The following is a 27,360-nucleotide window of genomic DNA, read 5'->3' as shown; positions in this document are numbered from 1 at the left end:
TCCCTCCCTCTCTTATTTAGGCCACCTCCCTTCCCTCCCTCCCTCCCTTAAATCTTCCTACACTTCCCTAGGCCTCTTCTCCCCACCTCTCCCTCCCTCTTTACGTAAGCTTCCCTTTTTCTTCCCTCTCTCTCGTCCCTCACCCCCCGCAGTGTTTCTCCCTTCCTTTCCCTCCCTCCCTCCCTCCGCCTCCTCCTACTGGTTTCCTTCCTCTGTCCTCATTCCTTCTGCCTCCTTGTCTTTCCCCTTCCTGCTTCTCTCTCTCTCTCTCTCTCTCTCTCTCTCTCTCTCTCTCTCTCTCTTGGTTTCTTCTCCCTTCCTTCATTTATCCAGGTTTCCTCCTACTCCCTCATTCTGTAATTTGTTTCTTCGTTTTTCTTTTTCTTCCTATTCCTGTTTATTCCATTCCCTCCTTCACCTTGTTTTCTCTATTTCTCTCGTTTATTTTTCTTCTTCCCATTTCCTTCCTTCGTCCTTGTTTCCTCCTATTCCTTCACGCTGTTGTGCTTCCTGATTTCCTGTTTGCCATTTCCTATTTACCATTCTTGTTGTTATTTCCCATTTTCCTTCTTCCTGTCTGTTCGTATTCCGGAGTTTCCTTATTCCTTCCGTAGTTTCCTTATTTCATCTTTCCTTATTTCTTCTCTTTCGTTTCCTTGTTCCCTATTTCCTTTCACTTCCTTTCTCTCCCTTTCCTTCACTTCACTTTTCATTCATTGTTTTCCTTCTGTTCTAATTCCTGCTTTACTTTCTCTTTCCCTTTCTTTCTTTACCTTGATCTATTATCTTCTTTTTCTCCTCTTTTTTTCATTCCTGTTTTCTCTTCTTTCCTCCATAATAAGATAGAAGAGATAACAGGAAAGTGTATAGATGTTATGTGTATTATAAGGCAATAACACTGTACTAGATATGTCATAGTGTATGGAAATATAGTGTAATGTAATGTAAGGTAATGTGAAGGCAAAATACAGCAGGGTTAGGTTAGGTTAGGTTAGGTTAGGTTAGGTTAGGTTAGATTAGGTTAGGTTTTGAGACCATTATGTATACTGTTATATGTATGTGTGTATCTCAATAAATGTATGAAATCACATCACCTTCCTCATGTAAGGGCAAAATACAGCATGGTTAGGTTAGGTTAGGTTTTGAGACCATTATGTATACTGCTATATGTATGTGTGTATCTCAATAAATGTATCAAATCAAATCACCTACCTCATGTAAGGGCAAAATACAGCATGGTTAGGTTAGGTTAGGTTTTGAGACCATTATGTATACTGCTATATGTATGTGTGTATCTCAATAAATGTATCAAATCAAATCAAATCTTCCTCTCAATCCCTACCTCCCTCCTTCCTCTACTTGTCTTCTCCCCTTTCTTCCTCTTTCTTAATTTCTTTTTCCTCCCCTCTTTCGTTTTTTCCTCTAACTCATAGTCCCTTTCCTTCTCCTCCAGCCTCTACTTTTTCTCTCAGTCAACAAAAGTACCTTCATCCTTTAGAGACCATATATGTATACTGTTATATGTATGTGTATATCTCAATAAATGTATCAAATCAAATCATATTCCTCTTCCTCTCAATCTCTACTTACCTCCTTCCTCTATTTGTATTCTCCCATCTCTTCCTCTTTCTTCACTTTTTTTCCTCTCCTCTTTCTTCATTTCTGTTTTCTCCCCTCTTTCGTTTTTTCCTCTTCCTCACAATCCCTTTCTCTCCTCTCCTGCCTCTACTTTTCCTCTCCGTTTCCTCCCCACTCCCTCCCTTCCCCTTCCTCTTCCTCCCTTCTTCATCCTTCACCTAGTTTTTCTTTTCCATATTTCATTTTCCATTTTCCTGTCTGTTCGTATTTCGTCAGCTTCCTTTTCCTGTTTTCTTACTTCTTCTCCTCTTCCCTTCCACATTCCTTCGGCTTTCCTTTCAATTCCTTTTCCTTACTTTTCTAGACTATATTTTTTTTCCTTTTCTTCTTCCTTTCCTCGTTCTTTTCGGTTTTCCTTTCAATCTCTTTTCCCTTCCCTCCCTAGAGTATATTATTTTCATCTTCTTCTTCTTCTTTTCCCTGTTCTTTATGACTTCCCTTTCGATCCCTTTCCTTTCCCTTTCTAGAGTATATTATTTTTCATCCCCTTTTTCCTTTCCTTTCAATCCCTTTCCCTTCCCTTTCTAGAGTATATTATTTTTCATCCCCTTTTTCCTTTCCTTTCAATCCCTTTCCCTTCCCTTTCTAGAGTATATTATTTTTCATTCCCTTCCTTTCTTTCCAATCCTTTTCCCTTCCCTTTCTAGAGTATCATTTTTCGTCCCCTTCTTCCTCTCCTTTCAATCCCTTGCCCTTCCCTTTCTAGACTATATTATTTTTCATTCCCTTCCTTTCTTTCCAATCCCTTTCCCTTCCCTTTCTAGAGTATATCATTTTTCGTCCCCTTCTTCCTCTCCTTTCAATCCCTTTTCCTTCCCTTTCTAGAGTATATTATTTTTCATCCCCTTCTTCCTCTCCTTTCAATCCCTTTCCCTTCCCTTTCTAGACTATATTATTTTTCATTCCCTTCCTTTCTTTCCAATCCCTTTCCCTTCCCTTTCTAGAGTATATCATTTTTCGTCCCCTTCTTCCTCTCCTTTCAATCCCTTTCCCTTTCCTTTCTAGAGTATGTTATTTCTTCATCCCTTTATTTAGCTCTTCATATATTCACGGTTTCATCCCCAATCCCTTCCCCCGTTCCCCAACCTGCTTCCCCTTCCTGTCAGCCCCACGTAAGGTTCCAGGAAAGGAGAATCGAGTCCCATTGCAACATAGGACGATCGACGCTCCCGGATCCAACACCACCTCACCTGTCCTCCTCCTCCTCCCCCTCACCTGTCCCCTCCCCCCCCAGTGACTCTCAGGTAAGGTAATTAAGTGTTATTATTACCTGTGCTTACGTTTTTCCTATAGTTGTTGTTCCTGGAATCATTGCTTTAAAAAAATGGATATAGTTTCACTTTCAGTATTATAATGTCTCTCTCTCTCTCTCTCTCTCTCTCTCTCTCTCTCTCTCTCTCTCTCTCTCTCTCTCTCATTTAGAGAGAGAGAGAGAGAGAGAGAGAGAGAGAGAGAGAGAGAGAGAGAGAGAGAGAGAGAGAGAGTGACAGGGGCTAAAAATGAAAGTTATATTACTACTGACGGGGAGGAGGAGGAGGAGGAGGAGGGAGGTGGATGGAGGGAGAGAGAGTGGAGAGAAAAGTGGTCCCAAGTTCACTAGGTGACCCACTTCCCTCCACTAGCACGAAGGGAGGGAGGGAGGGAGAGGTGGAGGAGTGGAGGTGGAGAGGTGGAGGAGGGAGGGAGGAGGAGAGAGAGAGAGAGAGAGAGAGAGAGAGAGAGAGAGAGAGAGAGAGAGAGAGAGAGAGAGAGAGAGAGAGAGAGAGAGAGAGATGAAATAAATGTTGATAGGCCAAGACGTGATGGGAAGAGATTGAGCTAAAGATAGGAGGAGGAGGAGAGGGAGGAGGAGGAGGAGGAGAGGGAGGAGGAGAGGGAGGAGGAGGAGGAGGAGGAGGAGGAGGAGGAAGAGGAGGAGGAGGAGGAGGGAGAAAGAGAGAGAGAGAGAGAGAGAGAGAGAGAGAGAGAGAGAGAGAGAGAGAGAGAGAGAGAGAATGGAGGGGAGGGGGAACCGTCCTTGACCCATTCTTGTGGCTTTCTGACGTGGCATGGCTCCCTTCCCCCCCTTCCCCCTCCCTTCATTCTTCCATTCTTCCCCTCCTTTCCCCTCTCCCTCCCCCCTCCTCTTCCCTTCTTCCTATATCATGAAATTCATTTAAGAAGGTATATATGGCTTTTCCTCCTCCCTCCTCCCTCCCTCCCCTCTTTTATGCCTCCTCCTCCTCCTCCTCCTCCTCGTTTTATCACATCTATATATATTTTTCATTTCACTTTCTCATTGCTCTTCTTTTCCTTTTTTTTCTTTTTCTTATTATTATTTACTTATATTAGAGATAGAGAGAGATAGAAAGACCAAATATAGACATATCCAATAGGCGCACCTAACATTACCATAGCCGACCCAGGATCCAGGACGTTTCCTAAGTATAAGAAGGTAATGTTATACTTGTATTTCGTAAAGAATCCTTATAACCAAAAACTAACTAAAATTATGAGTATTCTTTTTCTTGAACACAACATTCAATAAACAACAGAACAATAATATGAAAATACGTATTGCTACCGTTGCCAGATTGTTGTACTCGGAGCATAGTATTTACCGGTTTCTGACGCCTAACTATTGCCAAGAAACATCAGGATCTTACTCTTTTAACGATAACTATAAATGAGTTTCGTTTTTGGAGCCCAGAAGACAGTTTTGGGGCAGGAAGTCGGGAAATATAAGCGGCTGAGTACGACAATCTGGCAATAATCTGTGGCCGAGGCAGCAGCAGCCTGCCATATTGCGGGTATCAGATACCTAAAATAGCATACTTTTACTGCGCAAAGCAGGTGATGTCACTTATTGTGACTTCGTGAGCTTTCATATTTATCTATTTGTGTATATTTCACGGTGGCAAAACTTAAATTACTAGTTTCATTTTTACCAGTGACACGAATTTGTGACTTTATCAATAGAATTTCACTCTAATAAGTGAATCAGACTCCACAGAAATATTACCAGTGTGTGTATGAATGAATACAAAGATAAGCACATACTTTGGTTTAACTCCAGGATGTCTCGTGGATCATTAATAAATAAAAACAAAATATCCGGCTAAGCTACTCTTTAGCCATTACCTTTAATGGCGCCCAAAAAACAGTCCCTCCGCCAAGTTTGTACCCCACATTTGGTGATGTTAGGTGCACCTATAATACAAAACACATACAAACATACACACGAACATACACATTAGCATACATACATATACATACATACATAATTATATACGTAAGAGAGGAAGGAAATCGTCAAGGTATATATTTCTCCATTTTCCAACAACTTGCGACAATAGGAAACTGAAATCGTTCTTATTCTCTCTCTCTCTCTCTCTCTCTCTCTCTCTCTCTCTCTCTCTCAATTGGGTTACGTCAATTTTCATCAGTAATCCTTAGAACCTGATTAACTACAAATATCGACTTGTCTATCTCTCTCTCTATCTATTTATACATTTAATTATACCTGTCGATCTACTTGTCTACCTCTCAATCTATTTATCTATTAATTATCTACCTGTATTATAGCTCCACCTATCTATCTATCTATCTATCTATTCGTATTAGTTCACCTACCTCAAGTGCATAGTAGTAGTAGTAGTAGTAGTAGTAGTAGTAGTACTAGTAGTAGTAGTAGAAGAAGAAGAAGAAGAAGAAGAAGAAGAAGAACAAATGATGAAAAACAAGAAAAAGATGAAAAAAGATAGAAGAGGAAAAAGACGAAAAAGAGAAGTAAATGATGTAAACAAGTGTTAAAAGCACAAAAACTGCGCTAGATCGGCGTCGCATGACCCTCCAACACCCCCCCAACCATTTATATTATGCAACTAGGGATCTAAAATGGAAAAAGCTGCCATCAGGCCCTACTATGAAGGCCTACCGGCGCCACAGGCCAAGACGTAAAAAACAAAAAAAAAAAACAAAAAAACACCCAGCTGACTTAGTTTATAATGCCATATGTTGTAGGGTCCATCAGTGCTAACAAATGTTATTATACAATGTCATGTCTACAATGCATGGGTAAGCCAGGAAAACAATTTGAAGAGAACAACAACACCAACATTGTAGTAGTAGCGGTAATAACAGTAACAGTAGTAGCAGTAACATAACACCAGTAACAGTAACAAGCTTTAAAAGTCGGAAGAGGAGGAAAAAAGAAAATACAAGAACGAATAGGAGAAGTTGTAGTAGCAGGAACAGTAGCACCAATACCAGTAGCAGTAGTAATAACAAGCTTTATCATTCCTCGTCTATTCTCTATGCAAGTGTAAGTCATTGGAAAGTGTGTCAAGGGCTCGCTCACACACACACACACCACCGCTGCCTACACATCCATCACTCCCCGCGCGCTGTGACTCGGCTCTCACACACACACACAAAGAAAAAGACAAACAGCGTACAGGAAAACATTTTAATACTGGCGTCCTTGAATAGTTTAAATAATGGTGATGATGATGATGGTGAGTCACTTGAAACGCAGGATTTGGCAGGTGGTAGTACACGTGGAAGAAGAGGAGGAGGAAGAGGAGGAGGAAGAGGAGGAGGAGGAGGAGGAGAAATTAAGTGAAAGTTCGTTGAAAGAGAAACCTATTAGTGAAAAAAAAAAATATGGATACGTTAAATACATATATGAATGAAGATGGAATGTGGAGGAGGATTAGGAGGAGGAGATAAAGATAGAGAGAGACCTTAAGTGATTTTATTTTCAAGATATGGCAAAATAGAAGGTAAGGTATGCGATAATATAAAGAGGAGGAGGAGGAGGAGGAGGAGGAGCATTGCGTACCTACATCTCTTCCAAGGCCAGCTCCCCCCTTCCCCCTCCCCCCCTTCCTTCCTCCTCTCTACTATTACTATGCTCTTGAAGGCTACAGAACTGCTGGCTTTTCCTTCCTTCCTTCCTTCCTCCTTCCTTGATGTTCTTCCTTCCTTTGTTTCTTTTCCTTCCTTCCTGACTTTCCCTTACGTCCTCCTTTTCTCTTTCATTAATTTTTCCTTCTTTCCTTCCTTCCTTTTTTCTCCCGACCTTTTTTTTTGTTTCTTTTTCTTCCTTTCTTTATCGTCTTCCTTCTGCGTCAGTTTTTCTTCCTTCCAATGCATAATTTTCTTCCTCTCTTCCTTTAGTCTTTTCCTCTCTTTCTTCCTTCCTTTCTTCCTTTTTCCTTCCACCTCCCTTCCTTCTCTTGTCTTCCTTTTCTTCACTTCCTTAATTTTCTTGTTGACAACCAGAAAGGAAGACAAAATTTATGACTTAATATCTTCCTTCCTTCCTCCTCCTCCTCCTCTTCTTCTTCCTTCTACATCATCCTCTCGTTATTCTTCACTTTTTTTCCTCCTCATTATTTATCTTCTTTACCCCTTCCTCCACCTCGTCCTCCACCTCCTCTTCTTTTTCTTCCTTCCTCTCCTCCCTCAACACCGGTCTTCCCTTATCTTCCTCCATCATCCCTTCCTTTTGTTCCTCTTCTTCCTACTTCTTTCTCCCCTTCCCTTCCACCTGTTCCTCCTCCTCCTACCCTACACCTCTTCTTCTGTATCTCTTTCTTCTTAATCCTCCTCTTCTCTTCCTAAATGTTCCTCCTCCTCCTCCTTATCCTTCACTATTCTTTAGTATCTCTTCTTGAATCTCCTCGTCCTCTTCTTCCTCCTCCACCTCCTCCCATTTCACCCTTCACATTCTTAACGAGCTTTCTTATCCTTAAACTGCCTCCATTAACTTACGAATTTTTCCTATTTCTCCTCCTCCTCCTCCTTTTCATCATTCACAATCCTCTGGTCCTCCTCCTCCTCCTCCTCCCTTCCTTACTAATGATCATCTCATCTGGTGCTCCTTCTTTTCTTCTCCTCCTCCTCCTCCTCCTCCTCTCTTCATCTCTCTCTCTCTCTCTCTCTCTCTCTCTCTCTCTCTCTCTCTCTCTCTCATTATATTACATTGTTATTATATTTTCTTCCTATTTCAACTTTATATTAATAAGGCAAAGAATACTACATAAAGTCATGATAATTAAGGGTTTTCAAGGAGTAATTATTTTCTAGTTTATATTTGGTTTTGTAATTTATTGTGTGTGTGTGTGTGTGTGTGTGTGTGTGTGTGTGTGTGTGTGTGTGTGTCTTCCGGTCAATCCTTCATCTTTCAAACCAAACTTCCTCTTCCATTTGAGAGAGAGAGAGAGAGAGAGAGAGAGAGAGAGAGAGAGATCAACCCGTCCTATTAGAACTCTCCGTGACATTCTCCCTCCTCCTCCTCCTCCTCTTCTCCCTCCATTGCATCTTTCCTACCTTGCCCTCCGTAATCTCTCCTCCTCCCTTCCCCCCTTTGTCACGAACCTACTCTCTCTCTCTCTCTCTCTCTCTCTCTCTCTCTCTCTCTCTCTCTCTCTCTCTCTCTCTCTCTCTCTCTCTCTCTCTCTCTCACGAAATCTCGTCTCATATACTTCCTTTACCTTGCTTGTCCTTTCTTTTCCGCCTCCTCCTCCTCCTCCTCCTCCTCCTCTTCCTTATAAACTTGTACACAAAATCGGATTCTGTATTGCCTTTTCAACCTCCTCACCCGGATACAAATGCCCCCCCCCCCTGACCTCTCTCGCTCTCTCTCTCTCTCTCTCTCTCTCTCTCTCTCTCCTTCCTATTCCCACTCTCAGTTCACACTTTATTTTCACATTAGCATGCTTCTCTCTCTCTCTCTCTCTCGCCTATTGTTAGTCTGTGCTTGATTGTCTTTCATTTCCTGGTCTTTTTTCTTTTTTCTTTTTTAAATATAAGATTTAAGATTTATTTTTTTCTGCAATGATTGTGATTTTGATTCTTATTTTTCTTTTTCTTTTCATCCATTTCCTAGTTCTCTCTCTCTCTCTCTCTCTCTCTCTCTCTCTCTCTCTCTCTCTCTCTCTCTCTCTCACTCGTGCTTACTCTGCAATTCTTCTCTCTCTTCCTGTTTGCTTGACTATCTCTAACGTTACCTCTCTCTCTCTCTCTCTCTCTCTCTCTCTCTCTCTCTCTCTCTCTCTCTCTCTCTCTCTCTCTCTCTCTCACACACACACACACACACACACACACACTAACGGGTCTTCAAGGATAACTAGAAGGTAAGGGAGAGAGGGGGAGAGGGAGGGAGAGAGGGGGGGGAGAAGTGAGAGGCAGGTTCCTCCCTCTCTTTGTTGCACCCTAAGGGAAGGAGAGAACAAGGGAGGTGGAGGAAGAGGGAGGAGACGTGGTATAAGAAGGGAAGAGAAGTGGAGGAAGGGAGGAGAGGGGATGAGGGAGGGAGAAGAAAGAGGAGGGAATAGGGAGTAGGAAGAGGGGGAAGAGAAGAAGGAAGAGGGGGGAAGGGAAGGAAGAGGGGGGAAGAGAGAAGAGGGGGATGAGAAGAAAGAGGAGGTAAAGGGAGGAGAAAGAGGGGGAAGAGAAGAAGGAAGTGGGGGGAAGGAACAGGGGGGAGGGGAAGGAAGGGGGGGGAGGGGAAGGAAGAGGAGAAAGGGAAGAGAAGGAAAAGGGGGGAAGGGAAGAAGGAGGAGGGGAAGGGGAGAAGAGGAAGAGGAAGGGAAGAAAGAAGGGAGGGGCAACAGAGAAAGAGTGGAAGGGGAGAGTAGGGTCCATGAGAGAGAGAGAGAGAGAGAGAGAGAGAGAGAGAGAGAGAGAAGCATTATCTTGATATTCTTGAGTGATGCCAAAGATAACTAGTCGAGCCACCAGGGTCGAGCATACACACACACACACGCGCACACACACACACACTTGATTAGATAAACCATTGGGATAAACAACATACGATATCTTACTATACTACTACTCTCTCTCTCTCTCTCTCTCTCTCACCTGTTACCTCTATACCTTCCCTCCTCTTGAAATAAATTCGTCTATATATACTCTGACATTTTGGTCCTCTCTCTCTCTCTCTCTCTCTCTCTCTCTCTCTCTCTCTCTCTCTCTCTCTCTCTCTCTCTCTCTCTTTCCATATCTCGATTACCTGCATTAAATTAAACACGAGTATGGTTATCAGATTCTCTCTCTCTCTCTCTCTCTCTCTCTCTCATACTCAGACTAATCCATTATTCTGGTATGGGAACGAACGAGTCTGATTGAACTGGTTACGTTTCTAATTCATCTCTCGTTCTCTCTTTCTATGCAAGTCTTCGCTTTAACATTTATTATATTTTAACCCTTAATGATGATAAACGCTCTATTACTGTACATCTATTGCTCTTGCTTCTTCTCCTCCTCTTTCCTCGACAGCTACTACTACAACTTCGAATACCACAGATCAATACTATTACTTCAAGGGAAATCGAACGTAATACCACCTTTATTAATACTACTCCCTATGTTACTATTACTATCCTAAAATCCTATCTTCATATGCAAAGCTCGCTCTAGGTTCTTCATAAGTAACAGGCATAGAAGGGTGGTCACAAAAGGTTATCCCACGGCTTATGTATTTGGGTGCTCTTATATAACGCCCACAAGGGTCTGGAGACTGTCACTGGATGGTCAACCCCTTCCCCCTAACTCCCACAGCCCCCACCAAGCTGTGATGTCACCCCGTCTATACAACTTATTCTTCCAGGGCCTAAATATTGACTGGTGAAAAAATGGCTCCTACACCTGTCCTGCGGTTTCTTTTCGCCCTGTGGGTACTTGTATCTACAAGGGTTAAAAATGCATAATGGCGCAGTTTTCTCTAAGTATTTTCGACGCGTCATTTGATGAGGAAGTGCGGGGAAAAATATCTGAGTCATCTTTTACACCCGTGAGCACAAGATCTTATCCCCGGGGGCTTCATACATGACTAAACTCTTACGAGCACCGATTCATTCTTTTGAACGCTAATATAAATCGGAAAATGGCCAAGAAAAGTCTGAGTCATCTCGTATACGCAAGAGGACGCGAGATCTTTTCCCTCGAGCGGCGCCGACACAACGAGCAGCGTGTGTGAGTCTGCTCGTCAACTGACTCTGAAGGCAACACAACATTTCTGGCTTATCAAGTTTTCCCGTCGAGTAACGGATGAACACCACTTCTGTAACGGGTCCTTGCCGCCCGATCACCAGCTCCTGCGTGCCCCGACGTCTTCCCGGAGGCCAGACGTGTCCTATGACCTCAAAAACAAAGCTCCAATCACCCTTATCCATCGTGCAATAAGGATTCTAATACTCCTCTACTGCAGTACATTGCAAGGCGTGTTCAATTCAGTCGCCCGAGGGCTTGCCAGGCCTTGCCACAATGCTGCGTCTCGTCTGCCGAAACTCAGCGATTCAGCCCCCAGCTTGCAGCCCGCGACCCCCTCCCTCTATGGCTGACTCTGGCTCTCTTCTTCCCTCTTTCAAGGCTCACAGTTTCTCCCCCACGCAGGATTCTATTTCCCCGGCCTCGGCGTCCTCGACTCGCTGGACAGGTAAAAGTTTCCTGTCGAAGTATTGACAAGGCGGCGACATGTGGCACCTGCGCGAGCGACGTTGCCATCGTACACGGGAAGTGGGTCAAGTGTACTAAGTCAGTGGGTCGGCAAGACGTGGCAACATGCAGACTAGTCGTTGGTCACGTTTTAGACATGCGTGTTTTAGCGATTAACATGATTTTGATACTCTAAAATACACTTGCTCCATCACGTAACTAATGACAGACCCAGGGCTGGTGAGGGCCGGCTGGGATGAGGGATTAAAAGGCTGTTAATTAGGCAAGGTGGCGCGTCTGGCTCGCTGCCGCCACTCGCCCATAGCGCAGAGGCTTCATCTCAACCCTTGCACGCCGGCTACATGCAGCCTGCCGCCGCCTTGCAATGCCAAGCCTCTAACATTCAATTCATAAAGACACAAAAACCGTCGCCCCCGCCCCCCGACACGTCCACGCGCTGCCCAGACACGCTATGACACATTAGAGTTAGCGCGACGATCACTTCTTCGGTAGTGCGTCTCTTGCCGCGTTATTGCGGGGAGCAAGAGGCGGGAGGCATCATGAGGGGTAGACATGTGCGTATGTACGAATGTACGAGTACCCTACGTGCATCCCTGACCGCCGTGCCCACAGGCCCCTGCACGGTCTGGGGCACGGCCTGCCCTGCTGCAGGGGCGGCCAGGGGTTCAGACACATTTGACGACATACCAAAATAAGACTGAAGCGAGACGAGGCGGCCACCCACGGCAGGCTGACGTGTGGCCCTCCACCACTGTCCCTGATGGACCATGTGGTCGCCGCCAGCCAACAGGTGCCTAGTGGCCCTGGCCCTGGCACCTGCCACCCCTTATGGCCCCCAATGCACGCCCGGCCGTGGCCCGCCGCTCGGGCCAGGCCAGGGGGCAACCCCCACCGTGTCCACGTCTAGGGTCCTACGTGTTTACCTGGGTCTGGGTTATACAGTAAACATGAAGCTCTTTATTTCATTGTTTGTACTGGGCCCCGGCCCACACCCCGCCGCCCACTGGTCATGAGCCCCCTGTGGGTGCCGTGGGCGGCGCGGGCGGGGCAGGGGTGGGTGTGGGTGTTACCTGGCTGGGTGTCGGGCGAGGAAGAGAGAGTGTCTGAGGACACGGGGGTGACCTGGCTGGGGGATATCCTCTCCACCTCGCAGCCGCTGCTGCCCGTCACGCCCACCACCTCGGCCTCCACGCCCATGCCGTTGGCGGGCGGGTGGGCGTGCAGGGGCGGGGGCGGGAGGGCCAGCGAGGAGCAGTCCACCGCCTCCCCGTCCACCATGGGGCTCGCCACGGACAGCCGCGAGTCTGTTCTCATCACCACCGACATGACGCCTTGCTGTGTCTCTCCCGCGGCGCCCCGCACGCCTCCCGCGGCCCTCCTGAGTCCTGCCCGTGACAGCCGAGCTCCTGGCCAGGGGGAAGGGAAAAACTGGGTCTGTGGGCCACCCGGACACTTCACTTTCACACACACACACTGCCTCCCAGCCTGCCGTCAAGCGAGGCTCTTTGGTTTTCGGGCCGCGGAAAGACTCTTTATTATCCCATAGTGCTCACGACGGTTAGTTCGACAATAATTTTGTAGCTTTCAAATATTCAAAGGACTGATATTTCTTTCGTTCGTTTAAGAATAGTCTTTATATGTGGAGTAACGAGTAGCGTTCGCCAGATAGAATGCGTACAACAACCAAAGTAGGTCATGGTGACACCCCTTTATGCGTTGAATACGGGAATGAAATATATGTATTAGGTTCACATTAATTACATAAAGCCATACTGGAGGCTCTGGTTACGTGTATTGAGTCATATATTTAAAATAAGTAAGGCAACATGGTACGCATTTTAAGAGAGAACGGAGAGAAAACGAAAGCTTTTATAGGGAAAACTCCTCAAGAATGCGTCCGCTCCTGTATATACAGCAGGCTTCTTTCACACCGAGGTTATTATATTTGCTACACTTCCTTAAGCTCCCCTTCCTTCCCTGAGTGAGGATTCAGCTAAGAAAAAGACGTAGGAGGGGACACTCTGCTTTAATTAATCGGTTAAGGATGCGTCCGTTCCTGTATGTACCAGTATAGGCCTCTTTCAAACCAAAGTTATTATATTTGCTACACTTCCTTCAGCTGCCCTTCCTTCCCTGAGTGAGGATTCAGCTAAGACGGAGACGTAGGAGCGGATGATCTGCTTTAATTAATCGTCTACTTTCAGAAACGGATCGGCTCGAGAATGGGTCCACTCTTGTATAAAACCAGTAGGCCTCTTTCAAATCAATTACTATATTTGCTACACTTCCTTCAGCTGCCCTTCATTCTAAGTAAGACTTCAGCCGAGACAAAGACGCAGCACCCGGGTTATCTGCATTAATCAATCGTCCACTTTCAGCGACGGATCAGGCCGACGGACCCTGAGTGGCAGCGAGCTATGTGTGTCTATGTAAATGAATGTAAATTCCTCCTCCCTTCTCCTTCAGCTCGTTCATTGTTAGTTTTGCATCAGTGGCTGTTTATATTTCATGACTAAACTTCTTCCTCTCTTACAATCACTTCCTTTATGGTTGAACTCTGGAATATTTATGAGAGTCAAATCACCAAGCCCTTTTGTTTCGCTGTCACTCCTCCAAGACGCTGTGGGGATACCTGCCGTAGACTGATACTGATTAATGTTGCTCTTACCTTGTCTCAGGTCCAGCCAGTCCCTCTGAATAATCCCAGTGTTTACCGTCGTGTCAGCAAACACACAATCAGTCGGTTTGTCTCCCACCTACTGTCAGCAAGCTCGCCCCGACCTCAGAAGGGAAAGGGAGAGGTGAGTGGGCCTCGATTCCTCCAGTGCGGCGCGGGGTCCGCATTCAGATCGGGGACCGGCCAAGTTGGGCAGGGAAAGGCAGGATTTTAGTCACCGAGCTGCGTGTCTCCATTATCAACCTCATGCTACAGAGGAGGGTCACTGATGGCCATATTTTTAAACCTTTCTGCGTCCCAGCACACGTATTTGACATGGCTTATCATAGGAGTCGTGGGCATTTCCAGGGGTGATTTTATGAATCTGGTGGTAGTTTGGCCATTCTTCTGTATTGGCACTCACCACATGACTGCTCAGCCTATTCCACTCATCCACCACTCTGTTAGTAAACCAATTTTTGCCTATGTCCCTGCTGAATTTGAATTTATCCTGTTTAAACCCATTACTACGTCTCCTACCCGGTTCTCTTGCTCTCTTCTGTATGCCATGAACTTGAAATAGCACTCATTAGAACACGGTTTATCCCCTTTTTGGCCTCTGGAAATAGTTGATGTAAGAGGCGGAGGTGTCTGAGAATGCCGACCTCAGTACCACGCCTCCGAGATTAGCATATCATCAGGAGCTGTGTGCAAGAAGTAAAGACTTATCTCTATACATAATTACCGTGGTTATCCGTTCTGATTATCTTCTAACTTACGTATGTCACTAAATCTCTCGCTCATGAGACCTCACCCTTGACTATTTTTATTTATTTATTTTTATTTTTTTGGTGGTCGACCCAAGCCCGTCATGGCGCAGGCAATTTTTTTTATAGTGATGCCAGTTATGCTTGGCTCATGCTGCCCCCCGGAACTCATTTTTTATTCACTTGAACGGTTTCTTCTAGAGCCCGGGTTGATGAGTGGTCTTCAGGACAGCATGTGGGTAGTCTTAGGCCACTCGGCGGTGACTGAAAAATCCCAGGTAGTAGCTTGGGGATTCGAATCGACGTTGTCCATGGTGTGAGGAGTGCTGGCCCGGCACGCTAACCACTCAGCCACCGCCTACCAGAGTTCCAATCCGTATCACCGCCTCACAGCCCGGCAGGACAAGATGCTTCAATGTGCCCGATTTTGGCTGCTTTGTAAAGGTAAAAGTTGGGGGCGTGTGCTGAGTTACGTGGCCTCAGTGCTTATCTCCGTTTCATTGTCCTTTGAGCCTGTGCCAGGTATAAGATCCCACTACCCCGGCACACGTTTACTTTCCTAGGTACCCATGTATCGACTTACCACAAAGGGAGGATGAACAGCTGGATGGGCTAGGCGCCGACTGCCCCGGGATCGATCCTGGGTCCGCGGAATCATATGTAGCAAGGCGGGTTAACCACTTCACCACGAAGGCGTTCAAATGCTTCTTAACTCAATTTATTTATCTGCAGAATGAGTAAAAGTTGAGGTTTGCAAAATATGCACTCGTTTGGCAATACATTTTTTTCTCATATTACTTGACAAAAAAATTATATAATACTTTTTGCACATTGACAAAATTAGAGAAAGATGAAAAATTACAACTCTGCATATTGACAGAGTTAAAAAAGATGAAAAATACAACTTTGCATATTGAAAAAAATGAAAAAAAGATGAAAAATACAACTTTGCATATTGAAAAAATGAAAAAAAATGAAAAATACAACTTTGCATATCGAAAAAACGAAAAAAAGATGAAAAAAATAGAAGTCTTCGCACACTGACAAAATTTAAAAGAAAATAAAGAGATAAATGCAACTCATTGAACACATACACACACACACAAAAAAAAAACATATGAAAAAAAAATCAACCCTTCTCAACTTATATTTCTTAAGGATAATAAAAAACCTAAGAGACAGAAAGATGGTATATATGTATAATTATCCTCTACACTGAAGGACATCGATCGGCATATCTGTATAATTGTATGAATGTCGCGGGAAGGAAACACGCACGCAACTATACACACACCTCGACCTCATGGCGTGGTGGCCTGAACGTTTGTTGTGGGGGGGCGGCGTGCCCTGGATGGCGTGAAGGCATTCTGGGGGTGACTTAAGGAATGCACCAGCTGGCTCAGGTGGCGCGGAACTCAGGTGAACGGCTTGATTAGGCACCTTACGCCACGAGCTGCCAGGTGAGCACAGGTGTTGGACAGGTGAGGGTGAGAGCGCTAATTAGAAACGTGGCAATCTCTCTCTCTCTCTCTCTCTCTCTCTCTCTCTCTCTCTCTCTCTCTCTCTCTCTCTCTCTCTCGTTTAATTTGCATTCTCATTAGATTTTACAGGTATGAGAGAGAGAGAGAGAGAGAGAGAGAGAGAGAGAGAGAGAGAGAGAGAGAGAGAGAGAGAGAGAGATAACCCAGTGTTGAGTTCGTCGGGTCAGGACTTAAAGCGTTACCAGAATACGTATATTATCGTACTCAGCAAACATTATATTTTCCCGTTTCTTACTCATAACTATTACAAAAATACAAACATATCAATAATTAAGAGTTTGAACGATGGATTTAATTGAATGGCGTTATGTGTGTGGGTATACGAGAGTTTTGAGTCTGAAACCTGAAAAGATACGATATGCTGTACGATAATCTAGTGACATGATGTTCGCCCTTACAGAAGCATGAGATGAAGGGCCTCAAACTCAGCTTAAGCATCATCACGCGCCTCGACTGGCTTGATCTTGCTCGACTCCTCACTGCCTGACTCACAAACACTATTTAGCTCATCAATACATAACCAAAAGGACAAATAATGATGCTTGGGTTCACTGGGTATATTGAAATGACTATACGTATGTCAATCACTATGGTAAATGATGAGGATAAATATTTCTCCTGGCTGCGCGTGGAGTGTGTGTGGCGCCTCGTGTGTGTATGTGTGTGTGTTGAGGGCGACTGTTCCCTATGACCTTGGTACGCGGGATCAATGGGTGTGTCTGGTCGTCGGGGAGAGATAAGAAACCTAAAATTGCTACCAAATACAAACAAAGCAACATTACATCCACTAAACACTGTTCCTCGGTCACCACGGGGGTATGTATATGGCGCTCTGGGCGGGGTACGGTACCGTGCGTGTGTGAGGTATACATATGGTACGGTACACACCACAATCATGATCAGCTGTGCGCGGACGTGAGATGAGCCTCGCTGCGTGAAGGGAGGCGGCGAGCTAGACATGATCGGTGCTGAGCTACGTGGGGACAGCGAGGTGGTGTGACAGTGGGCGTGACGGTATAGCAAGCAGGGGGTGACTTGGTGATTCGTGATGCCTACACCCTGTTCACGCTAACTTGGCGAATGAGTCCCACCCAACCCAACCCGGCATTCACCAGTAAGATCTAACCCTTCCTAGCACCCACCAATAAGATTAACCGTTCCCAGCATCCACCAACAAGATTTTACCCTTCCCAGCATCCACCAGTAAGATTTAACCGTTCCCAGTATCCACCTATAAGATCTAACCCTTCCTAGCATCCACCAATAAGATGTAACCGTTCCCAGCATCCACCTATAAGATCTAACCCTTCCTAGCATCCACCAATAAGATGTAACCGTTCCCAGCATCCACCTATAAGATCTAACCGTTCCCAGCATCCACCAGTAAGACCTAATCGTTCCCAGCGTCCACCAGTAAGAGTTATAACCGTTCCCAGCATCCACCAGTAAGATCTAATCGTTCCCAGATCCATCAGTAAGATCTAACCGTTCCCAGCGTCCACCAATAAGATCTAACCGTTTCCAGCATCCGCCAGTAAGATCTAACCGTTCCCAGCATCCGCCAATCAATGCAACCTGATATGAGGAAGGGGCGTGCTGGCTAGCTTATGGATCAGCCAATGACATATGCTTACTGGGAGGGGGGATGAGCTATTTCGCCAAGTTAACGTGAACGTGGGTATAGGCGCCTCATGTGTATAGTATAGTCGTGTTTCTGAGCCCTTCTTCAGCGCTACACGTGAGCTGGACGGGCCTATAAAGGGGCGTCCTGGGAAATTGATGGCATAGAGGGAACAACAGTGACCGACAGGCGGCAGGAAAGTAGCTATCTATGTGTATGTGTGTGTGTGTGTGTGTGTGTGTCGCTGGTTACACAGGTCACGGGGGTTATTGCTCAAGTCTTCGGCCCATATCCTTAGAACGTATCCGGCTCTCAAAACATCGATTTCCAAAGGCCCACGAAGGAGATAGGTCGGGTTCTCATGTGTGTTTTATTTACGTTCATGGTGCAGAAACCTTGTCAAACTATCACTTGGCTTATAAAACTACCCAAGACCCAAAACAACCTCTACGAAAGCCTTACCGAATGTGAGTGTGTGTAAGCCTCGACATGTTTGAGAATATGGGCCTAGTCACTATACGGCAGGAGCGACACAGACAAGCGATGACACACGCCTTGGTAGACACACTGACTGAGGCCATCACAGCGCCTTCAGGTTCCGATTCACGCGCTTCGAGCCGCTCTCAAACACAACGCCGAGATATTTGAAGCTTTCCTCCGAGTCCCAATCCCTCTCGCGCGCCTGTTTAACTTCGCCATTGAGTTAGCAGATTATAGGTCTTTTTTTTTAGGGGCGTAGTGATTCTCCATATTTACCGGTTATTATTCTCGTGGGGGCAATATTGGAGGCGCGTAGTGACTCTCCATATTTACCTTTTTTATCACAAACTGAAATAACACTGATAATCTCGTAACAAAATTTAGTCTAGTATAAATTGTAATCTTAGGAATTCTTATAAGTGTCGCCCTTTTTGAGCATCCATCAGTTACATCACTGTCGTTAACGAAGACATAATCCATCATCATTACATACTTTGCAATGTTTTCCATATTACGAGGCTTTGCACACCGTCTCTATAAGCGCATGAATCCCGCCCAACCCAACCCGGCATTCACCAATAAGATCTAACCGTTCCCAGTATCCGCCAATAAGATTAACCATTCCCAGCATCCACCAGTAAGATTAACCATTTCCAGCATCCACCAGTAAGATTAACCATTCCCAGCATCCACCAGTAAGATTAACCATTCCCAGCATCCACCAGTAAGATTAGCCATTCCCAGCATCCACCAGTAAGACCGCCTGACTGTCTGACGAAATGACTGACTAACTACTGGTGGCAAAGAGTGAGAGGAGGAGGAGGAGGAGGAGGAAGAGGAGGAGAGACCTTAGAGGCCTTATAGGGAGTCTTTGGCATATCTAGAGTCCTCGCTGTATCTAGAACAAGGGAATGATATGTTCCAGTGTAAGGCAAAATTTCAAGGGTATAGTTCGTCCTGGTTAACTTACACAAGCTTCTTCCTTAACCTAACCTCTTATCAATAGCTATAAGTGCTTCATCATTATTGCATTATTAGATTTTCAAGTCCGTTCTAACCTCTAAGCTTGGGAGGAACAGAAGCTTAGACATGAAGTAAACCAATGCTTCTTTTTGTACAGCAATGGAAGCAGCTCAAGGGCAACAAAAACTAAAAATGAAAAACTCGATAGTCATTGTATGGTTTAGGTTAGGAGAAGAAGCTGTACAGTACGTCAAGTTAATCCGAACATGTTGTATAGTCTATTCCGCCTAGGGTGAGAACATGTCAGGAAATAAGCCCCTCCGCACGGGTGACAGAGGAAGGGCATGGCTGCTCTGGTGCTGGGGATTGGTGGGCGTTTGACCCGAGGGAGGTTGGGCAAAATCTGGCTTCAGGGAGAATCAGTTAGGAGGGTTGCGAGTGAGACTTCTCCACTGGCACATTCTCACCTAGGCTCAATGGTGTAGTGGTAACTTAGGTGTATAGTGAGTGAGTTCCATGTTAAGAGTATCGTCCTGACCGACCCTTTGTGTGTACTTCACGGTCGAAAGAATAATGGTACGAAAAGTCATCTCTCATCTTGATTGAGAAAAGGAACACAAATGCCTTCTATTCTTGTGTGACGAACATGATAGGACTGACATGTTTATATCTACCACTGCAGCAAAGGAACAAAGGACTGGAAAATGTAGGAGAAGTAATTATTGGGGCTCTGATTAAAGGAGGTCATTTCTTATTCAGACTGAGGATCGTAAGGACTCAAAAAAGGAGTGAAATGTAATGAAAAAAATTGGTGATATAAGTAAGTCATCTCTCGTCTGGATTGATCATTTAAAAGGACTGGAAAATATAATAATGAGAAGTGATAATTGCGGATCTGATAGAAGGAGGTCATTTCTTATTTTGACTGTGGATTATAAGGACTTAAAAAAGGGGTGAAATGTAATAATAAAAAGTGAAAGCCATCTCTTGTGTTGACTGGTGGTTTAAAAGGACTGGAAAATGTATGGTAAGTAAAAATTGAGGGTCGGATAGAAGGAGGATTACAAGGACTAAAAAAAAGGATGAAATGTAATAATAAAATGTGGTAATATAAAAAAAAGCCATCTCTCGTCTGGATTAACTAACGATACCAGGGACTGAACAAAAGTATATAAAAGTAAGAAATCATACTACGATATCCAAGTGCCGCGTCAGTGAAGTCCGCCAAGGGTCCTTTTTGCCTGCTAATTAAATAGTCATGGCGTGGCAACATATACTGGTAATGGGTAAGGTCTTCTGGGCACAGGAATACCATGGCAAGTTACAGGGAGGTAGGGTATGTGTCAGGGATGAGTTGGGAATTAGCTGGGGGCATGTTTGGGGTATGTGGAAGGGGGGATGAGTCAGGGGCATGTATGTAGGGAAGATTAGGGGTATGTGGAAGGAGGCATGAGTTAGGGGAATATATATGTGGGGGGAAGTTCAGAGTATGTGGGAGGGGGCATGAGGTAGGGGCATGTATGGAGGGAAAGTTTTAGGGTATGTGGAAGGAGGCATGAGCTAGAGGAATATGTGGAGGGAAGTTCAGAGTATGTGGAAGGGGGTACGAGGTAGGGGCAAGTATGGAGGGAAGTTTGGGGTATGTGAGGGGTATGTATGGAGGGGAAGTTTAAGGGGTAACATGTTGGAGGGGGCATGAGTTAAGGGTAAGTATGTTAGGAAGTTCAGGGTATGAGGCTGCATATGAGTATTGCATTAGAAAGGAAGTCCACTGGAAAACATCTGAGGCTGAAGTCACGTAAGAGAAACAGATCACGTCAATAGGAACGAAATAACACATCTTGGGGTTTGAGTGACATTGAGGAAACATAGATCAGGTTAACAAGACATATATAAATCATTTGGGTCATGTACGCCATCATTAAAAGAGGTTCTCAAAATTAATGAAATGTATTGCTTCTTGGTTTTCATAACGGTAACAGTGAGTGGTATTAATCAAAGTTCAGCCAGAATCCGTAAGTGTAATGGTTGAACTAGTAGTATTGTCCCTTGTTAGTAAGTAAGTATGAAGTGCAAGTAACTCAGTATATTAAGTCTTATTTATGCAGTTCATTAGAGTACAGTATGTAGTAGTGGCAAGTGAGATTACAAAATATAAGTTGAGTATGTTTACCTCCTATAGTATCATAAATATCGGAAAGTACAATATGATGCTCTTAATATCTTACTTATATTCCCACAAAAAACTTGATGTGTTTCGTAGATGTTCACAAAGCAGCAACGACAGCCTTCCTCCGGCCAGACTCAGGGTGACGGACCAATGAGTTATTGTGTGCACAGCAGTGATTTACACATGTTTTGGTCTTGGGAGTGAGGTAGATCAGATCAAGCCTTTTGTTCACTCTCTCAGTTACTCACACACATCATTTTGGTTACATGGTTAGCCTTCTGGAGTGATTAAGAGAAGCTCCTTGCATAGCTCAAGAAACTGTCACTTTGGAATCACTGCACAACTGTGAATCGCTTAGTACAACGTTTTCAGACACAGTAATCAAATATTTTTGGGGTCAGTGTAATGGAATCAAGAACATAACAATAACTTCTAAGTCTTACCGTCCTATAGACTACATGATTCAATTCAGAGAAGCTTCATGGTAGCCTGACTAACACACGGAATGAAAGGTCACTGCTATGCACGAGGCACAGGAAAACTGAACCCTCAAGACACCACAGCAACACAGCGTCCTTCCTTCCCTCACCATCAGGAGAGCTGCACAAATGACAGGTTCCAGTGACTCGACATAAAGGAACAAAACACATATTTCACAACAGTACAGAGCCTTTGATGTCTTGCCAGTTCTGCTTTCCCATGCTTCACACAGTACGTATAACTACAGCCCTTTAATTGGTGACATAAGCTCATGTACTAAGACTACCAGCAATCATTGGGTAAGGACAAAGTCAGTATACCGAGCTGAGCACTGATGGGGCACACTGAACAGCTGTACCACCGGCCTGAAGAACACACGCTGGGCCTCGGGGCGGTGAGGTGCAGTGTGGCTGATGGTTTGGAGAACAAGCAATATTGGGTTCAGGTTGACCTTGTTTGTCTTAATGACTGTGAGCTCAAAATGTGTAGAATAGTACTCATAACTAATGTGAAATTACTGTAGCTGCAGGAAGCTGAAATTTTAGATGAAGAAAATTATTATTTTAAAGATAACTTATTTCCACGTAGACAGCAGAAAACAGATAAAACCAGATTAAAAATGCAGTCCAATAACTGACAGAACAGTTTTGTTTTATGAACTCTTCATCATAAGCAATTGAAGCTTGTTTTGAATAATGGTGATTCTACTCAAGAAGTAACATTCTGCAGGAAAATCACCTCTGCTTGAAGTCTGCCAAATTCTATAGAATGTGACCTTGACAAGGGCAAGGAATGATGGACAATCTACTCCCTTTGTGGGCAATGGACCAAGAAGGAGATGGAGTTTGTAATTCTCTATTCTGGTGGAGCTTCTGAGCAGCATTTATGATCATGTTTGAGTCTGAAGGAAGTTTCTCTTAACCAGCGCGACACACCTGGGACAGACGATGATGAGTGCACTCTTCAAGGTTACTATACAGTGACAGCGTTCACAGGACAGTGACTTCACCGCGAGGGCAAACAAGAACTAACAGAATACATCAGCAGTTGAGCACATCAGGCAACCCTCACATCCTAAGAGTTTTAGAATACCACCTCAGCCATAACCTCACTCTACCATAGACGAAAATAAAATATGTATATAGTATGTTACATGTTACAACTCCAAACACCTTCTAAACGTTGCTCCCTTGTACTCATCCTTTTGCTTCTGGTGTAAAGTGTAAGCAAAAATATGTTCTGCTTTTTGCTATCAGGCACTGCACAGCTGCTAATGGCACGTGATGGTCTACCTGCTGGGCGTAAAGTGCCGGTCTCCTCTCCGGGCGGAAGAGGTGATCCCCTTCTCCTGCCACACTAATTGAGACAAGCGGATGTGTTTATAGTTACCACTGCAGCAAAGGAACAAAAATGCGTTCTACGTATTCTCGCTTCAACATAAATGGACTGATGTGATTATATTGACCACTGCAGCAAAGGAACAAAACGCCTTCTATTCTTGCTTGACAAACCATAACAGGACAGATGTGTTTGTATTTACGACTGCAGTGAAGAAATACAAATGCCTTCTACTCTTGCTTGATGAACATAAGAGGACTGATGTGTTTATATTCACCAGTGGAGCAAAGGAACACAAATGCTTTCTACTCTGGCTTGACGAACCATAATAGGACAGACGTGTTTGTATTTACGACTGCAGCAAAGGAACACAAATGCCTTCTATGTAGTTTTGCTTGACGAACAAAACAAGACTAAAATATTAAGACCAAAAGCTTCGTGGGAGATCTGATCCTCCTCCTAACATAACATTACGATGCATTAAGGACGACGAACATTGAATCCGACACTCCTCTTAACCCAGCATTAAGGTCTTTGAATGTAAACAAACAATGTGCAAAGTTCTGATGGTTCTCTCCTCACACCCACCATCAATGAACCTTGGCAGTCACCTTAGTTGAATTTTAAAAGCGTAACCTCAACAAAAATCCCTAAAACAACGACATAGGACAACACGCAGTAATAAACTCTCTATAGGGGAATAAACTATGCAACAACAATATAAATTTCAGAACCATATGGCAAAATAAAAACGGATTAGTATAGTTTCTTTCATAAATAAGCATAACATGGAATAATATTAATGATACAGTTTTCTATATAACACGGAGGGTCTAGAGAGGAACCAGATTGCCGAGACCTTTTTTCCGTTGGCTTCCATAGGTCCGTTCCTCCCTTCCGCTCTGCCACACAGCCCACACATCTATCCCTTCCCCTCATATGTTAGCTATAGGCAACATACGAGTGGAAGAAATAGGTGTTGGGACTGTATTGCGGGCTTTTTTTTTTTTTTCATATTTGTTTCCTTTTTTTATGCCCTTGAACTGACTCTGCTTTTAAAAAAAAAAAAAAAAAAAAAAAAAAAAAAAAAAAAGGCAGGGAGATGGGGAGGTATGGACTAGCGGAAACCAGTGCAAAAACCGGTCTCGTCAATCTAGTTTCCCTAAAGCATACGAGCTCTCCGGGACATGTTACACACACACACACTGCGACTATGTACAAGTTCCTACACCCCAGAACCCTGATTGGCATTCCCATATATAATTACAAGGTGTACATACTTGATCTACCTCCACAAAATAGACACACAGGCTTACCTACACACCTCGGTATAACATGAAAGCCTCGAACAGCAAACATTATATTGGTCCATTGCAAGCACAGAGAACACAGTGTATGGACATTCAGAGACACACAGACAGACACAGACCTACAGACTGAGCAACTAGTGGTGGTGGTGGTGGTGGTGGGAGCTACTGCACAGGCTTTTTGAGGGGGTGGGAGAGGGCATGACGGCACCCTCACCTCCCTTCCCCCCTTCGTCCATGTGATTTGTGGGTTGCGTCTCAATAACCTAAAGCTAGAAATAATAAACAATCATTTAAATAACTAGTAAACAATTTTTTTCGACATAGTTGTATCTAGAAATAAAAAGCATGTTATATTTACGCTGGTACATACGGCGAACATAGGATATATGGCGTACAGAAATGTGATCGCTAGCTGATATCTACGTTGCTTATTGGCGAACTCAGAAAAATGGTTTATATTTGTCTTCCGTCACTTCTTGTACACACACATGTACACACATACATACATTACACGTTTTTTTCTCTCTCTCACTCTCACTCTCTCTTTCTTTCTCTCTCTCTCTCTCTCTAGCAATGCCCTTGATATATCTTGCACTAAAACAACATACTCAACTAATCTCAAGCTGACCTATAAGAAGTATAAAAATTAACTCGCATTTGGGAAAGTTCAAGCCAGGCAGGACCTCAGTGATCAGTGTTTGGTGGACAATCATCTGCTGCCTCGTCTCTCAACCCGAAAAGGCAACAGAGACTGCCATGAACTTCAGCAAAGAAATAACCTAACCTGGAGACTGACACAACGGCACAATGCATGGGATGGAATCAAGTGGAAAAAGATACAAAGTGAGTTGGAAAAGAATGATAACAATACAAAACAGCAATAATAATAACATGACCTAACCTGGAGACTGCAAGAATGACACGATGATTCAATACACAGGATGGAATCAACTTGAAAAGACACAAAAAGAGGAAAATACATAATATAGAAAACAATAATGATGATAATAGTAATGATAATAACAAGCTGCTTCCATTGCTGTAAATAATAAAAGAAAAAGACTATAGTACTTAACAATGATGCTCGGTAACTTGATAATAACAACAATAATAATCATAAAAGTAGTAATATTGGTAATGCGTTTTAACTTTCAGAAGCCCTTTGCACCCCTTTCTGAAAATGGTTGAAATTAACATCAGTAAAATAAGTATATAACACAATTTCTCTAATAACAAAGTTGAAAGTAATGCATATAATTGTACTCTGAAGCAACACGACGTAATAAAACAACTGGACATTTCTTCCTTGCATAAATAAACAACACACAGGAGTGACGTTCAGAGGTGACGCACCACGCTGACCCTGCCCAAGCCTCGCCAGATGGGCACAGCGCAGGGAGCTTCAAACACACTCAAGCTTCCCTGGCCTTCTTCAAAGCTCCCACAAACTGAAGCTTATTCGGGACCTCAACAAAAATGAAGCTTCGATATTTCAGACAGTCTTCCTCATAGCTTCCACAAACTGAAGATTATACGGACCTTGATGATATGAACCTTCAATATTTCAGACAGTCTTCCTCAAAACTCCCACAAACTGAAGCTTTTATGGACCTTGATAAAAATTAACCTTCGATATTTCAGACAGTCTTGCTCATAGCTCCCACAAACTGAAGCTTATTTGGACCTTGATAAAATTGAACCTTCAGTATTTCAGGCAATTTCTCGTTTGTCGGTAATGTTTCCTTGCTTTAGTGCTTAACAAAATAACCTTTACTCTTTTGTTGATGATGTTTTCTCTCTCAAGACCTCGAGAAAAATAACCTTCAGTATTTCAAACAGCCTCTTATTCGCAACTGTTTCCTCTCTTTAGACCATAAAAAATTAGCCTTCAATATCTTAAACAATTTCTCTTTTGTTGGTAATGTTTCCTCTCTCCAGCCTTCTATGAAACCAACTAGAACACTCCAAACATTCTCTCATTGGTTGGTAGTGTTTCCTTGCTTCAATTCCTTACAAAATTATTCTCTTCAACATTTCTGACTCTCTCTTGTCGGTAACCGTTACCTCGCTTCAGTCAGCACAAACAATTCTTCACTCAATTCCTTACCTTAAAGAGCATCGTAAACACTCCCTTTTGCTCCTCCAAGACTCGACCTTACACAGACAACACTCCATACATATATATACCTCTTCTCTGTGCCTAACACTTCAAAATCCCCCTCGTTCTTTCTCCCTCTCTCTCTCTCTTGCTATCTTTCTTACAAACAGTGGCAACTTGCATACATGTCATCCTTGATCCACCACTCACAGGAAATCCATGGTGTGACCTTGGCCAGTGACTCACAAAGACCTACCAGCTACCTCCATTATGACCCTGGGGCCCTCAGTGGCCCTCCAGCAAGCACAGGTGTCGGGGGCAGTGGGAAGGGGCGGCCTTGCCATCAGAAGATATCGATGTGCTCAAAGTTGCGGTCCCAGTAGCCGCCGCTGTATAGCCAGTCCTCCTGGCGCGTGAATGGGTTGGTCCCCTGCTCAAACCACCTGTGAACATTGCATTATGTAAGTCTTTACTCAAACCATTCCCAAATGTTGGATTGTTACAGGTTTTGTGCTATGAAAGGGCAGCACTGACAGAGAGAAAACGTTATGCCTTGTCATAATTCGTTACACCTCCAAGGTGCAGTGCTTAGTGTGGCTAGCTATGAATCCACAGGTCTGGGTTTGAATCCTGGCCCAAGCAGTTGGTTTGTAGCTCACCCAGTTGTTCATCCCCCTTCAGCCAGGTAGATAAATGGGTACCTGGGGAAACCTGGGACGAGTAAACTGTGGTAAATTGGATGTCGCACTGGCTTGTTTTCCAGGGTAGTGAGTGCTTACCTAACACACGCTCAAGGGCCAGTGTAAAGGAAATGAGCACCACAGCCATGCACAGCTATAGCGTATGTCCCA

The 27,360-nt window shown here is 44.1% G+C and overlaps 2 protein-coding genes across 16 annotated transcripts in view; both read right to left on the bottom strand.

Annotated features, from left to right (window-relative positions):
• Nucleotides 1-12,583, bottom strand: part of LOC127000311 (nuclear hormone receptor FTZ-F1-like) — a 116,842-nt gene extending 104,259 nt beyond the window's left edge. Inside the window, exon 1 of the mRNA XM_050863886.1 lies at nucleotides 12,156-12,583. Coding sequence (XP_050719843.1) covers nucleotides 12,156-12,411 — 256 coding nt within the window. The 5' untranslated portion in view covers nucleotides 12,412-12,583. The remainder of the gene's footprint in view (nucleotides 1-12,155) is intronic.
• Nucleotides 12,584-15,684: 3,101 nt separating this feature from the next.
• LOC127000310 (oxysterol-binding protein-related protein 1-like) overlaps nucleotides 15,685-27,360 on the bottom strand; it is a 117,885-nt gene continuing 106,209 nt past the window's right edge. For 7 of the 15 annotated variants that reach the window (XM_050863878.1, XM_050863877.1, XM_050863883.1 and 4 more), the window contains exon 25: nucleotides 15,685-26,952. In XM_050863878.1, coding sequence (XP_050719835.1) covers nucleotides 26,853-26,952 — 100 coding nt within the window. In that variant the 3' untranslated portion in view covers nucleotides 15,685-26,852. The remainder of the gene's footprint in view (nucleotides 26,953-27,360) is intronic. The other 8 variants (XR_007753894.1, XR_007753895.1, XR_007753891.1 and 5 more) reach the window with 8 other exon arrangements.

The sequence above is a fragment of the Eriocheir sinensis genome, chromosome 18, assembly GCF_024679095.1.
Source record: "Eriocheir sinensis breed Jianghai 21 chromosome 18, ASM2467909v1, whole genome shotgun sequence".
Taxonomy (NCBI): domain Eukaryota; kingdom Metazoa; phylum Arthropoda; class Malacostraca; order Decapoda; family Varunidae; genus Eriocheir; species Eriocheir sinensis.
This window is presented reverse-complemented; position numbering and strand designations above follow the sequence as displayed.